General features: G+C 40.7%; 1 protein-coding gene across 2 annotated transcripts in view; it reads right to left on the reverse strand.

The window, feature by feature from the left end:
- The window catches only part of bbs9 (Bardet-Biedl syndrome 9), a 171,592-nt gene that overhangs the window by 119,777 nt on the left and 36,382 nt on the right, over nt 1-15,433 (reverse strand). Inside the window, exons 14-15 of one of the 2 annotated variants that reach the window (XM_051406575.1) lie at nt 7,172-7,276; nt 1,271-1,285 (exon numbers count right to left, since the gene is read on the reverse strand). In XM_051406575.1, coding sequence (XP_051262535.1) covers nt 1,271-1,285; nt 7,172-7,276 — 120 coding nt within the window. The remainder of the gene's footprint in view (nt 1-1,270; nt 1,286-7,171; nt 7,277-15,433) is intronic. The other variant, XM_051406576.1, reaches the window with a different exon arrangement.

Here is a 15,433-nt window from a genome sequence, read left to right on the forward strand (position 1 = left end):
TGATTATTAAGATCCACACTAACATATAATAACGTATTGTTATCAGCTGGCTGTACGGTCACTCTACATTTTTCTGCCTTTTCTTTTCCCTCATAGGCTAGTATCAAGCGCGTGAATGCCAAAAAACTGCAATTCCTCTAACGACCACTTCAGGGTGGTTCCAAAAGCAAGTCAATCCCCCACAAACCCCTATGTTAAAATCTGTATTAGGGGGGTGAATTTTTATATAACTCAGCTGCTTAAACCATATTGATTATACTATATATATTAATAAAGGGCATGGACACTGAGTGACAGGTGGCTAGCCGTTCATTTGACCTCCCTCAGCTCACAGTGGCCCGAGCCACCACACTGAGCTTCACAGGCCCCCTTTCTACCAAATTAGTTCTTGAACCGCTTCCATTCAAGATTCTTGGAACCTCGGTGCTATCTAGCAAACCAGCCTGAGTTTCCACCCGTTTCGAGCTGAACCGTAGTTGGGAATCAACTTTTCAAGTTCCGTGTGTGTGTGTGTGTGTGTGTGTGTGTGTGTGTGTGTGTGTACACTACTGCAGGGCCTCTAAGCCCACTATAGATTACAGGACATCCTATTCTGTATCAAAGCACACAAACTCAGACGGACTAAAACAAACACTGGCTGACGACTAGGAACACTACTGCTGGAATACGTGTGTGTGTGTGTGTGTGTGTGTGTGTGTGTGTGTGTGTGTGTGTGTGTCTCTTTCAGCGCTGAGACATGTGAGTCAATGCGTTTCCGTACGCCTGTATGTGTGTATGTGAAACAGATGATATTTCTGTGTAAACTGCACAGAGTATAAAAGGATAAAAATGGATATTTACTTATTCCATACAGTGAGGAAGTGTGTATGTGTGTACAAGTGTGTGTGTCTGTGTGTACAGACTCTTGCCAAGTATCACGTTACAGGAACATAAACAGTAGGCAGCGGTCTCTTCCTGTATATACAGTAATGTGTGTGTGTGTGTGTGTGTGTGTGTGTGTGTGTGTGTGTGTGTGTGTGTGTGTGTGTGTGCGCGCGTTGGAATGCATAAAGTGCAGTTTTGATTATGTGTGTGTATGAGAATACTGAAATCTATGTCCCAAAATACAGCAAATATATGTATATGTGTACATGCTTGTATTTTTTTAATAAATGTGTGTGTGTGTGTGTGTGTGTGTGTGTGTGTGTGTGTGTGTGTGTGTGTGTGTGTGTGTGTGTGTGTGTGTATCTACTGGCTCTATTCTATCCAGCACTACAAACTGAACGCTTACCTTTGGGATTAAGCTCTGCAGAGAGGAAGAGCAAAAGGTTAAAAGGTTAAAAAAGAAAATTCAGAAAGACCACAGAAACAGAAACAGAGAGAGGTAGCACTCCTGCTATCTAGCTGTATTCAGGGAAGACCAGTAACAAAGCAGCACTGGGATAACTGGGCTCTGTTGTTCAAAGAGGAGGGGATTCCCTGGGAAAACCTCCATCTCCCTGCAGATGGATACACACAAACTTAAAAAACACCCTGCGAGTACTTTGTTCGCCTTCCCACACACTTGGAAAGTACCGCTGGAGGAGAGCGCAGCCTCCCGACCGAGCCAAAACGATCTAGAATATGGTAAGATGTCCAAATCCAAAATTAAATAGCTACTCGTCAAGGGGTTAGCATGAAAATTGGTCTGACAGAATCTGGAGGGAAAAAAATATCCATTTATTATAAATTGATGAGTATCAAGAGTTCAAGTAATTTAAAGGAAGAGAAGATACCTACATTAAAAAATTTAAAAATCTGTTAAAATTAAAACTCTTTTTATATTATGGAGGGTTTTTGTGTGTATGAAGTTTTACTTGACTTTTTACCAGCTTTTGTCTCCTATTTGAAGGGCTGTTAGCAATCTGCCAAACTAAGCAACACAAACAAAGGCTGAGAAGTAAAACTGAAATATGAAAATAACACTCGAGAAGACGTTGCGAAAGGGACTTGTTTTTTTGGGGGGGGTTTTTTCAGGAAGGGAGAGCATCTCTTATCCCTGCTCTTCGCTGCCAGGTTTTCCCAGCTGCTCTGGGATTTAAACAGTCAGCCTCCTGCTTCTCTAACCTTTAGGCTGCAGCAATAGAAGTCTGGCAGATTAAACTCTGATTTGATTGGTCGAAGAGGATTTCCTGCGAAGGTGAATGAGAAGCAGATGGCAGGTTGCGGGCCAATGAAAAGGCACTGAGGTGCTGAGTCAGAAAGTTCACATGTTATTAAAGCTGATGAAAGTCACACTTCTTTTCTGCCATCTCTCTTTCCTGCAATAACTCTACCTCCATCGCTCATCATAATTCTGTCTTTTATTTAAATATTTTTAATTGTTATTTCATGTGAAATATACAACATGTATTTGATTAACAATACTGAGAACCAAAGAAAACAAGTATTCTATTAAATCTGCATACTAAATTCATGTACTTTTGAGGCCAAATTGTTGATTAATTGTATTTCCTATTCTACGTGTTTTTTTAGATTTTTTGTAAGAAATGCTCCAAATTTTTTTCAGAAAAATAAATAAAACCTGTCATAACATTCGAGAAATTTTTCAACCAGAGTGACACACTGGGACTTTTATGGCTGATCTGCCTCTGATTAAAAATGAACATACCAACAAATGTGTTCATATTTATCAGTATGAAAATAAAATACGCATTAACTTCTGTCATTACTTTGTCTCAACCTCTTCTCACCACTCTCCACCGCCAAAGAAAAGAAAGCAAAAGCAGAAGTGGAGGGGAGAAAATGAGGGAAAAAAAGGCTAGAACAACACAAAGAGGACGGGAGGGAAAATAAAAAAAAGAAAAGCGAGAAAGAACTAAAAGCGTCGATGCTGAGTGAGAGCTCCAGTTAAACATAAAGGACATGTCAAATGGAGCAAGAAGGCACTCGCAGCACACACACTCACACGGTAGCCGCTCATGGCCCGCTGCCAGCCAGTGTTCAATCAGTCTTTCCTGCTCTAGACTCTCCTGTAACGGCGGAGAAATTAGACAGACTGAAATGAGTGAAATTCTGGATCCATTAGCTGGTGAAAAAAAAAAAATCTGCTGAATGTCATGACTGCACGCCTTCAATAATAACTGAGAAGGTTGAGAAGGTGCTCCTTTGTATAATTAACTACAGAAACATCGGAGTGCTATAACTAATGGTTTAGATTCTTAACAATAAAATATCTCAGAATTTCCTAGACCCCCTTTTCCGTCAAATCAGTGTAATTTCAAACACATTACAGTTGGATTTTCCTCCGTCAGTCGTCAACTAACTGTTTAATTTTTCAAACCTCTGCATTTATGTCCTTTCTCCAAGTACAGGTGAGGGTGGTGTTTTTGTAAAAACCAGAACAGATGGTCTAGGTTTGAGTCCAGCCCTACTATAGAATGTCTTTTAAAATATCATGACTAATTGCTACAAACAATCCTTTAGTTCAACCTAGTGTACAAATGTAAGAATAAGTACATAAATGGAAGCTTTTCTGTTTTTATTAAGTATGTATGTATAACAACATAACAACTGAAGTGAAAACTACCTGACACGCAGGGTGTAAAAATGCCAGGCAATCCAGTCATGTGCCATATTTTGTTCATACAGTACAAATAAGTGCTGCAGTTTATTAGGAAAAAAAGCTCAAATGAAATCCTTTTTAAAAATTCAGCACCAAAAGCGAATCACTTGTTCCTTGGACAGTGGCCTAACTTTCCACCAAATCTGTTACTAAGTTTTTGTTCTACATTACAAAACATCAGGGCTGAGAACATGATCTGCTTGGCAGAGGCAACATCAACAACATCAGCTGGCCTACATACAGTTCGTTCCTTGCAAATGGATTTCTGACAATGTAGTTAAACAAGGAAGGACCTAACAAAAATACTGCAGCCTCCTGGAGACATCAACATATGGAGATGCTGGTCACTCTGGCAAGCTCAATAAAACAGCAGAAAACAATTATGACTGCCAACAAGCTCCCTAGGTTTCCACACGCACTGGCTTAGCAACCAATGAATCACGGCTGGCCGTGCTTTATGGAAATTATCTGCACAGTCGCAACTTATCTTTGACTGCTCTGATGAAAATGCCCATTGTATATGAGCTAACAATGTACTGTAAATGCCGACTTGACCACTTGATCCCCCTTAAGTGTGTTTGGGTAAAGCCCATTGTCAGGGTGCTAGGAAAATCACATAGAGGCACTAATGAAATTCTTTCTAGATTGTAACGACTACAGCCACCGTCGCGCCTCCTTTGAAGGGCTTAAGGAGTCAACAGTCTTCTTAAATGTCAGAGCCTTTGTAGGGCTTAAAGACGGGCACAGTAGCCACTGGGTGGGATGGTGTTATGTAGGGGCGGGTGGTGTAAAGGCGTAATCATCACCCCTGGGTGGGAGCGGAGAAAGAAAGAAAGAGATAGAGACAAAGTGATGCATTCCTCCCATACCGGGAGAGCATTTAGAGGATGAGAGGAGACGAGGCATTAATGGAGATTATCACTGCAGGAACACACAACCACACAGTCACACACACACACACACACACACACACACACACGCTCTTAAGATGACCACTTTGCAGTTCACCACCAGAGTTTAGAGCAGATCCACATGATGGTTGGATCACTGCTGAGTGTATTAGCGGGAAAACAGAAATGTGTGAGTGCTTTATGTACTCGGGTGGGTAGTAACAGATTACGAACACACACACGAGTAAAAAGTTTTTGCTACTCATGTTCTTTATTTGCCATTTATACCTTTGTAACATGCAGGGATTTAATGTGCGAGGAGCACCTTGACTGCTAGTTGCAAATTGCCCTGAAGAAAAATAAGCATCACCTGTCTTTCCACCGTGATGCAATGATGAATGAAAAATAAGAGGCAGCTTCCGGTAATAATCCCTGACCACATGTGGCCATTTTTAAACCAGAATCAATGAAGACCTGCTGAGATCTTCACTTTTAAAAAGTCCTCTTCTAACCTCTGCAAGCACATTGAAGTAAGTTTCACCAACTATAGGTGAAAATGTAGTTAGCTAACGCTGGCTATGTTCATTTTTCGTGTGTAACGTTGATATTTGATGTTGTGATAATGAAATTAACTTGTAGCTTGTGGTCTGTTGGGCTTTTAAATTAGTGTACTTTAGAAAGCAGGTAACCAAATGTAATACTAATTTGTGACCTTATAACCACAGTAGTAATCACACTTTAAAAAATACTAAAATGTAATGAGTATTTTATTAACCATGTACGTTTTTTTTACTTTTGCTTGAGTAGGTTTCTCAATAGTAATAGCACTTATAGATTTTCAGTCCTATACCCAACACTGTTAATGTATAGAATAACCCAAATGAATGTCTTCTTTTGTCAGTCTAAAACATAAAGATATTCAGTTAATGATGTAAAACAGAGAAAATCAGGAAATCTCCATATCTGAGAGGCTGAAAACAGCATTTCTGTCATTTCTGCATGAAAAATTGATTAATGATTAATTGCTTGTGAAAATAGTATTTTTCTGTTAATGGACTTATTGTTGCAGCTGTGGTTTTAACAGCATTTTGATGATTTATATTCTAATATTTTTATTTCACCAGACCTTACAGAATATCCTGGACATATTTTAGAAAAAGCTGCACAAATGCAAATGAAAAGTAACATCCCTGACATGCACTGTACAGCAGATTTACTGGTAGCTTGTTTATGTCCACCTACATCTCAGATTAGTCCAGAGATACACACAGTTCACTATAAACTGCCAAAAGTATGATCATTTGTGGGCTGTTTTTAAAGGTTTGGGCTTGGCTGCTTTGCTGCAGTCAAGGCCTTTTCCTGTTTCAGGATGACAGTGTTCATATGCACAAGGCCAGATCCATAAGGAAATGGTTTTCCCAGTTTGCTGTGGAAGAACGTTGGAAGTATGCAAACTGCAAGTGAGATCTTATCACCCAAAATCAGTGCTGGACCTCACTTATCAATGGATTTCTCTCAATCTGCGGTATAAAATACTGTACCTCCTTTCTCTCCACCTTTTCTCCCTTTCCTCCTCCACCCAGGCAGAGTTCACCTCCTTACCGCCGTCCCCTAACTCCTAGCCTACCTCAACTCTGTTCACTTTTTTCCATCCTTGCGTGCCTCTTCTTCCTCCAACTTTTTATAACCCTCCTCCAATTCTTCTTCCAGTCCAACAGGTTCCTTCCAAAACACGAGATCAGCCCTTTACATACTCTACCCCAGCTGCTTGGCTTACAAGGCTCATTGAAATACTCCTTATTTTCAGCTATTTTTAGCATCACAATAAAGCCTAACAAAAAAGAAACACTTCCCGATATTTCCAGACATTTCACATTAAATGTGCTTCTGGGGAGGGGAAACTGTTCCACCAACAGAGGCCTGCCAAAGCAAATGTAATCCAAGGGAAACAATAGCATGAAAACAAGCTGCTTTTTGAACGAATGCTGAAATCAGTATTTTAAAAAAAGGACGTCTGTGACATTTTAAATAAAGAGTGGTTTTGTTGGTTTGCAGGGGAAAGTAATATCTTCCAGAAATATTGCAGGGCTTGGAAACAGATGCCTGGAGGGAACAGGGGGATGAACTGGGCTTGTCTGGAAACAGCCCAGATGTCCTTACGTCAAGTGAGCGCCCCGTTAGCAGCTGGTGTACAGACACAGTTACAGAACACTGGATGTGATGTTACAGTTCAAACTGCAACTATATTTAAAATGTAACTTACATTAATGCTGTTACAGAAAGTCCTGGGTTTCATTTAAAGACGTGTTTTGAATTCTAGATATTCGCCAGCTCTGTAAATTATGTTATTTCAGTTTACAAACAAATGAAAATTCTGATGTTTTTGTGCCATGTCAGGTGTTACTGACAGTTGTCTGAGCTAAATGTATGAAGAAAATGAAAATAGCTCTACATAAGAGCGTCAGTCAGCATCGTTCTCTGCTCTTACAGAAAAAATAACAAGAGAACACTCAACACTGTTACAGCCAAACAGGTGCAGAGCAAGTTTGATTGATTCTAAACGTATTACCACCAATGTTTCTGGAAAACCCAGCTGCCAAAATGTGCCCATCTTGTTAAAATAACAGTTTCGACTGGCACTAAGCTAGCGCACATGGACCTCAGTATTAAACTTGTGTGTGTGTGTGCATGTGTTTACCTGTCGGCGAGCTGTAGGACACAGTGATGTCTCCAGTGAGGTCAGCAGGGGGGTAACGGCCATTGAGGAAAGCCGAAAACGCCACGACTGTGGAGGAACCAACGCCTGAAGAGAGAGAACAAAGTCATGTTCACATTAACATGAAAACAGAAAGTCTCCAGTTCCTGTCTAGCAGCTGTTTCACTAACGTATTACTGAAGAGAAATTAGTATCTAGTACAGCACACTAAGTTTTAATGAAGTTAAAAAACAATTAATGAGTTCATCCGTGGCACTACGTATATTACAAGTAAAACCGTCCTCCTTTACCACGCTATCTTTCCTGTTTTGAGTTGCAATCTCTGATGTCTAAAACAGTACGTTCACTCCTTCCCGTCATAGCTTGACATTTGACAACCATCAGCCTGTTGAGTAAAAGCAGAGAAACTTTTTTTCCCCAGATATTTGTTGGACATTTTACAACTTTTCTTCAGTAGAGACATGAAAGGAAATGATATGAGAGAGCGAAAGAGGGGGACTGACATGTCACAAAGGTCCCCAGTTGGAGGCAAATCAGAGACGTATTTAGTTTGTACTGAACATACTAATACTTATACTGGACCTTTAAATTTGTCTTTTGTGAGTGCACCAAGTGTTTGGAAATGCAATACTAGATCACTCGACTACCCTTTTAGAGTAATTTGTGTTATTACAAACGTTAATGTAATTTTAAATGAGGTTTTCTTACTTCTAAAACAGAAGTTCCGGTTTTAATCTGGTTCTCTTTAAAGAAAGACGTTGAACGATGGATAAGGAAACACACACACACACACAAATTTAAAGAGTCAGCATTTTTTTAGGTGTGGACACGACAGGATACAGCGAACCCAATACTAACCAGACCCCTTAATGTGTACACGCACGCACACACACACACAGATGTGCTTATGCTAAACATCTCCAGGCAAGGTGAGGACAGAGGATTAACAACGCTGACCAGAACTTCAACTCGCATCCAAGCAAGTGCACACACAGACACACACAACGCTGAAATTACATGTAGCACGAGAGAGGGGCGATGACTTGTAGCTTCCCTTCAAATACCCTAAAACCAACAGAGAGAGAGAGAGGGAGAGAGAGGGAGAGAGAGGGAGAGAGAGAGACAGAGAGCAAACAAGCTGGAGAGGAAAAGCAGGGATCAAATACAGACGGAGAGGAAAGGATATATTACAGCTAATGGCTTCATGCAGTCACACACACACACACACACACACACACACACACAGTGGTGTGGTGGTGTAATGGGGCGTGATGTTCCTGAGCTCGGCCTGTTACAGGTGACTGAACCCCAAGTATGTGTGTGTGTGTGTGTGTGTGTGTGTGTGTGTGTGTGTGTGTGCTCCATCCTAATGGAAAAAGTGTATGTGCAATGAATGAAAGTGAGGTGAGTGTGTGTATTTCAAAGTATTTGTTTCTGACTATAACATCGCGTTTTTAAAAATGTATTTATTAAAATAGTCAGAACGTCACTGACCTTCATCTCGTATGCGCACACACACACACACACACACACACACACACACACACACACACACACCACAACAAAGAGAGAGCCTCTCGAGTTGAGGATAGACAGGGCAGGAGGAGGCGAGATGGATGGGAGGAGATGAAAGGAGAGACGACGACACCTCCCCTCCCACAGACAGAGGACAAGATAAACGATAAAAAGCAGACAGAGACTTTCTCCACACTCTGTCAGACGCCCTGACAGCATGACCTCCTCTCTCCGTTCTTTTCTTCTCTCCCTCCTTCTCCCTCTCATACACTCCTCTCCCCTCTCTAGCAGCCATCCCTTTTTCTTGCTCCTTTTCATGTTCCTTCTCCTACAGCCTCCTCTTATGCATCTCTCTATCGGTATCACCACGAGAACTCAGGTGATTTTTTTTAAGGCCAGTAGTGAAATCAATACTGAGAGTTTACAAAATAAGACAAATCTGCCAATATTAATTTTCTAATACAAACAGGGAGTAGTTTTTTGGGGAATATGCTTATTTGATTATTGATCACGCCGCCTGTGTCCCAGTAAAAGACAAAACAAATCACACAAGAACACACCACACTGACTACAGCACATAGTCAACAAGCACGTACGTATTAATTAACACGATATATCTGAACGGTAAGAACAGATTTGTGGTTTTATGGGGAGTTAAAGGCTGGAACCATTTCATCCTGGGTGCAGTTACTCTCCACTGGTTGCCTGCAACCTCACAGTGACGAAGATGCCAGTAAATCACTGCTCCTGCAGAGAAATAGTTCCAGCACTTAACTCCCAAAATATTGAACTACTCCCTTTGACTTTGTAATTTAAGAGACTTAAGTGACAGATTTTACAGTTGGAAAATAACGTTGGATATTTCTGGACTGAAAGTAGGAGACATTTTGTGTCCAGCAGGAAACATCTTGTTATGAATATATATATATATATATATATATATATATATATATATATATATATATAGATACCAAGTCATCTGTAATAATCCAAAATCAGCTGACAATATATACTGTATGTATAGTAAATTCTATCTTTCCTCCACTCTTCGTCTCCACCTCAACCCTCCTCTCCTGTCTCCCCTCAGTTTCTTCCCGTCATCTTTGCCTCCCTTCTTTGTCCTTCTCTCTCTCTCTCTCTCTCTCTCTCTCTCTCTCTCTCTCTCTCTCTCTCTGTGTTATGCTGTCTGTCAGCAGAAGGCTTTTAACCTGTATGACCTGAAGGTCAAATTGGTCAGACTGGTTTAAGTGCTTTAAGTGTTCCCAGGGCCATTAAGACCAACAAACAACACCAAGAGATGACACAAAGTAATCCCTCCGCCCTCTCTCTTTCTCTCCCTCTATCCATCTCTGCCTCTTTTCTCTTCAGCTTGTCATCATATATTCAGGCACATCTGGACAGGTCAGGGGGCTGCTGTGGGCGTCGGACCTGTGAGCTCCAGGTAACGTGTCCGTCTGTGTGACCTGGAGGTCCAACCCAGTGAGACTGTTCAGACTGGTCCCAGCGTTCTCAGGCACATTAACCCATTAACACCACTGCCAACACAAACAAACTCCACAAAGGAGACTGAAATCCCCGTCCCCCTGTTTCACAAGCTCCTTTTCTCCCTTCCTCTCTCTCACGACTTTCCTCCACCTCTACTTTCTACTCACTCTCATGAGTTCTGTTTTTCTAACTTTCTGTCAACTTTTAATTTCTTCAACACCTTCTTTAACCCGAAGTTGCACCCTCTATTTCCTCCACTGGAGAAGGAGGAGTTATTCTCCTTCTAAAATTTTACCAATCTCTTCTCTATCTCCCTACCAGTTCAGCTTCTCCTCTTCTCTCCAACCCATTTGTCCTTTGTACCTCTTCCTCTCTCACAGCATGCATTCCCATCTGTGTTTATATACAACATTTTGTATCTGCTTTGTTGATATACTTGTCAGGGTACCGTGTGCGTATCTGGGGGATTAAAAAGTATATCCACTAGGCAGCAGATGAGAGCTGAATCCTCCCTGTATGTATAAGATATTACTAACTAACTAAACTTGCAGACAGGAGAGTTTGGGGATTGTAGAAGGGACAAGTTCTCTGTTTGTCTTTAAAACTTTCCACCATTTTAGTCGTTTGAGTTTGCTTCTGACCTTCCTTCTCTGCCCTGAACGATCATGTGTGTGTCATTGCAACTTGCGGTCACATAGCATTCAGCACCTGCACTAAAGCTCCAACTAACAATTACTTTAATTATCTATTAATGTGCAGATTCATTTTCACAATTAATTGATTAATTGTTTAGTATAAAATAAAGAAAAATACTAAAAGAAAAAAAATTCCAAAAGTGCATTTAACATTTAACATTTCTGCTTGAAAAAATGACAATAGCAACAAATTTTCTCTCAGTCGACTAACTGACTGATGATTGCAGCTCTAACAGGCACGACTGCTCCAAGGAAACACCGGATATGCTGGGTAGTCCTGATTCACATGCAATGCATGCTTTAAAAAAGGTCCAGTGTATGACATTTAGGAGGATATACTGTAATATAATATGAATAATTATTGTTTTAATTAGTATATAATGACCATTATGTTTTTATCTACAGAAGCCGCAAGTCGCCTTCTGTTGCTTTTAAGAAAACAGCCTCATGACAGTTTGTGGGGTCAAAGATCAATTCAATATTATGGTATTTTGGCAAAAATCAGGACTTAGAAGTTGCCCTGAGAACAGTCGTTTGATTATATCTTCCTGTGTAGGTGTGTGTGTGTTTGTGTGTGTGTGTGTGTGTGTGTGTGCGCCTGTGTGTGTGTGCGCCTGTGTGTGTGTGTGCGCCTGTGTGTGCTGTAGCTATCCTTAGGTTATAGTACTTGACAGCTCAGGTTAAACCGAGTACTGAATGTTTGAAAGAGGTGGAAGGTCAAGAGGGGTGGAGATGGGGATCGATACCTCACAAGGAGATGGGGAAGGGACGTGTGTGTGCTTGTTGTGTGTGTGTGTGTGTGTGTGTGTGTGTGTGTGTGTGTGTGTGTTGTGTGTGTGTCTCCACCCTTTCTTTGCCATGTGCAAATAATATAAAAAGCAAAACATTGAGAGAAAAACAAATCTGGAGGGTAAATTCCTGGTCTGCTACTTCTTCACCTCTGTGTGTGTGTGTGTGTGTGTGTGTGTGTGTGTGTGTGTGTGTGTGTGTGTGTGTGTGTGTGTGTGTGTGTGTGCATAATCACACATCTTGTGACATTCAGAGGCAAACGAGGGAATCTGAGTTGACCATCGGTCGGTGGTGTTAAACACTGACCTTCGACCTCCACAGGTCAGGATCAGGTCGACTCGCTGTTGAGGGTCTGATCTTAAACACAACCAACCTGATCTTCACTCAGAGAGATAAAATGTCCAACATGGCGGGTTTAATTTTCAAAACTCACTTCTGAATGAAAAACAAGCATTAGTTTTACTTTACTGGATTCAAGTGTTTTGATTAGAGCTCCATATCATGTTTGATGATGAGGATGATGAGGATGATGGTTTGGCAGTGTGGACGTGAAAAATTTAGCACAGAGCAGTTCAAACAAACAGTGAAAATCCATTTGGTTGGGTTAGGGTTATTTCTTAGATATATGACTCATAAATTAACTGAGAACTGAATGTTAATCAGAAAAACAAACTAATTTCAAAATTACGTACATTTTAGTTTTACTTTATCTCACCATCTTTTTGCTGCTTGACACCAAACTTGCAAAGTGGAAGTTTCACCAGGTTTCAGAGTTTCAGCAGATTCAATTTAATACATTTAAGACCTTTTTAAGAGCATTCAAAATGCAATTTAACACCCATTATAGATCCATACTGGCAAAATGATGTATGAAGTATGAAGGAAAATTGGTATTGTCTGTTTTGTTTTGTAATTGTTACAGCATGATCAATACAATGTGAGATTATTGGATTTTAAGGTGTTTTTTTCCACTTTTTAAGACCCTGCAGACACCCCTGGTCATGTGTATGAAAATGATCCCTTGTGCAGGAGTGTACAGTATATGTGTTTGATGAGGGAGAGGAAGAGAGCTACAGACCAATACAGAGAGGAGGAAAGGATGGGAAGTAAAAAGAGAGAGGCAGCGGAGGAAAGAGGGGTTGCGGAGAAGGAAAAGAAAGGCAGAAATAGAGTGGAGAGGGAAGTGGAGAGGGAAGAAATAAAGACATTGAGGGACAGAATGATAAATGAAAGAGAGGAAGTACAGAAATGAAAAGAGGAAAAGTCAAAAAGGGAGAGAGAGTGAGAGTACGAAAGAGAGAGAGAACAAAGGAGGTAGTGTGTGGTGAACAGGGGATTGAGTCGCCATCTGAGACGAATAAAAACTGGAATAACAATAAAAGTCAGAAGGCGCTACCTCCCCTCCTCTTCCTCCCTCCTCCTCACACAAGCAACCCCTCCGTCACTGAACAGCACGTGCACACAAACGCGCACACATCACCACTTTTATTGTCCTTTGTTTTCTGTGACAAACCCCTTCAAAAAAAAGTTTGGAAATCAACTTGAGTTGACATTCGCACTTATACTGAACACACACAAACACCACACAGAGACAAGTGTGGACGCACACTGAGCCAGAGAATCAAAGACACATGGGACGTCAGTGCACACACACACACACACACACACACACACACACACACACACACACACACACACACACACACACACACACACACAAAAAAAAAACACACACACACACACACACACACAGATTACAGATTACAGATACGTCAGCAATGTTGGGAGGAGAAAATGAGCAGGTGAGAGAGAGAGAGAGAGAGAGGGGGGGGGCGTTGGAGATAAAGCGATGATGAGAAACAGATGGAGGAGGTGTCACAGCAGCAGTGTTGTTGTTATTAGTGTTGCTACAATAGTGTTTCTCTAAATTGCAGCCACATTTTCCCACACAACACCCGTTGCTTTGTCACAGCTACTTGTTACTGCTCCCTTTCTTTGGCATTGTTTATACCATGCAAAAAGAAAAGGTTAAAATGAGTCATCAAATGACATCAGAATAAAAGAAAAGGGTAGAGGATAAATGGAAACAAACGAGAAACGAGGGGTTTGTACTGTATATGAATACCAGACTTACAAAGAGATTTTATGACATTTTTATAATTTTACTTACAATCTTTTTAAATACATCCGGGGCACACCTGTACATTCTCTTGCACAAATTCTAATGGAAGGACATTTATTTGCTGCCTATCTTAAGCCAGGGGCTCTAATTTGGTCTATCCTGTATTATTAAAAGATGATGGAAAGCTTAGCTTTTTCGCAGTCTGCCGTCACCTTAAACTCTGAAAACTATATTCTCTATAGGACCGGGAACATTCTTCATTGATGGTCTGGCTTGTCTATGGCAATTATATTAATATTAAATAATGGATATGGCATTGACTTGTCCAAGCAAAGTTGTTGTTGGGTGGTCCAACAGGTCCAAACTGTGGGGGCAAGTTTTACCAATAATTTCTGTAACTTTTCAAAAGGACAGTCGGACCTTTAGGTCCACTTCAAACAACAATTAGCCCAATGTACAGAGGAGATAATGTATGCAGGGTTTTACCTCCTTTTTCATTCTTTACACAGCTACTTCTGTCACTTTTCCTTTGAGGAGTAAAATCCCAGTTTAAACAATTATTGTGTCGCCCCGCTTTCTATGACAGCCCCCCACCTTTCCATTGTGACCATTCAGAACAACTATGAACACTATTGCTTTCCTAAGGATCCTACAACATTTTGCACAAACTAGTGCTTTTCAAACCATGGTGCTACCAGCTACCTTTATTGTCAGAATGAATGGCCATTTCATTTATTTAATTCAGCCTGACGTTGTGTTAATGTGAGCTGATTTTTGTTTGGCAGACAGGTCATTATGTTTTGTTTCGCGCTCACAATCAGAAGGAGTGACATATCCGTCCCATCAACAACAGTTTCAGTCGATGCAGAAGCGGTTAGTGGTTGCTTGGAGCAGTGAATGTCTGTCATATCAATAGATACATGCATCAAAGTACGATTCAAGTAACATTTAAAAGGATCTATTGTCAGAAATGGAATGTTATATTCATAAGTATTTTTTTATTAGTGTATAATCACCTGAAAATAAGAACTGTTGTGTTTTCATTACCAAAGAATGAGCAGTTTTTATCTACAGGTGGAAGCGGGTCCTCTTTTCTACGGAGGTCGGCATGTTTCTACAGTAGCCCAGAACAGACAAACCAACAAACACTGGTTCTAGATATGGTCTTTTCATAGTATTTTTGAGTTTTTCGGGGGCTGTAGTTTCTCTCACACAATGGGAAGGCTGAACTGTATTCAAATGGTAGCAATCTGCAACTTCACCTCTGTGCCACTAAATCCTACACACTGGTCCTTTAAGAGTTGTTATTTCAGTAGGTTGATTTACACCAACCTGTACAGCTGCGTAACTCTCATCCACAGTTGTCTGCATTTTTCTGATTCTGGCACATAAAGATGATGTCCCCATTCCTAATTTTACTGACACAGCTCTAATTGCCTTGATTGTTTTTCCAGCCAGAAAACAGTTATCAAAAGTTGAACTTGAACCACTGAGACATTCCAGAGGTCCGAACCGAGCAAACTATTTGCACCTCAACAGTGAAATATTAACATAATGAAACATTTCCGGGTAATGGAAATGATTGTTTTACTGTTTTGTATTTTATTGGTGTATGATTTACATCAGCCTGCAAAATGC

This window comes from Dicentrarchus labrax, unplaced genomic scaffold, assembly GCF_905237075.1.
Source record: "Dicentrarchus labrax unplaced genomic scaffold, dlabrax2021, whole genome shotgun sequence".
Classification (NCBI taxonomy): Eukaryota; Metazoa; Chordata; class Actinopteri; family Moronidae; genus Dicentrarchus; species Dicentrarchus labrax.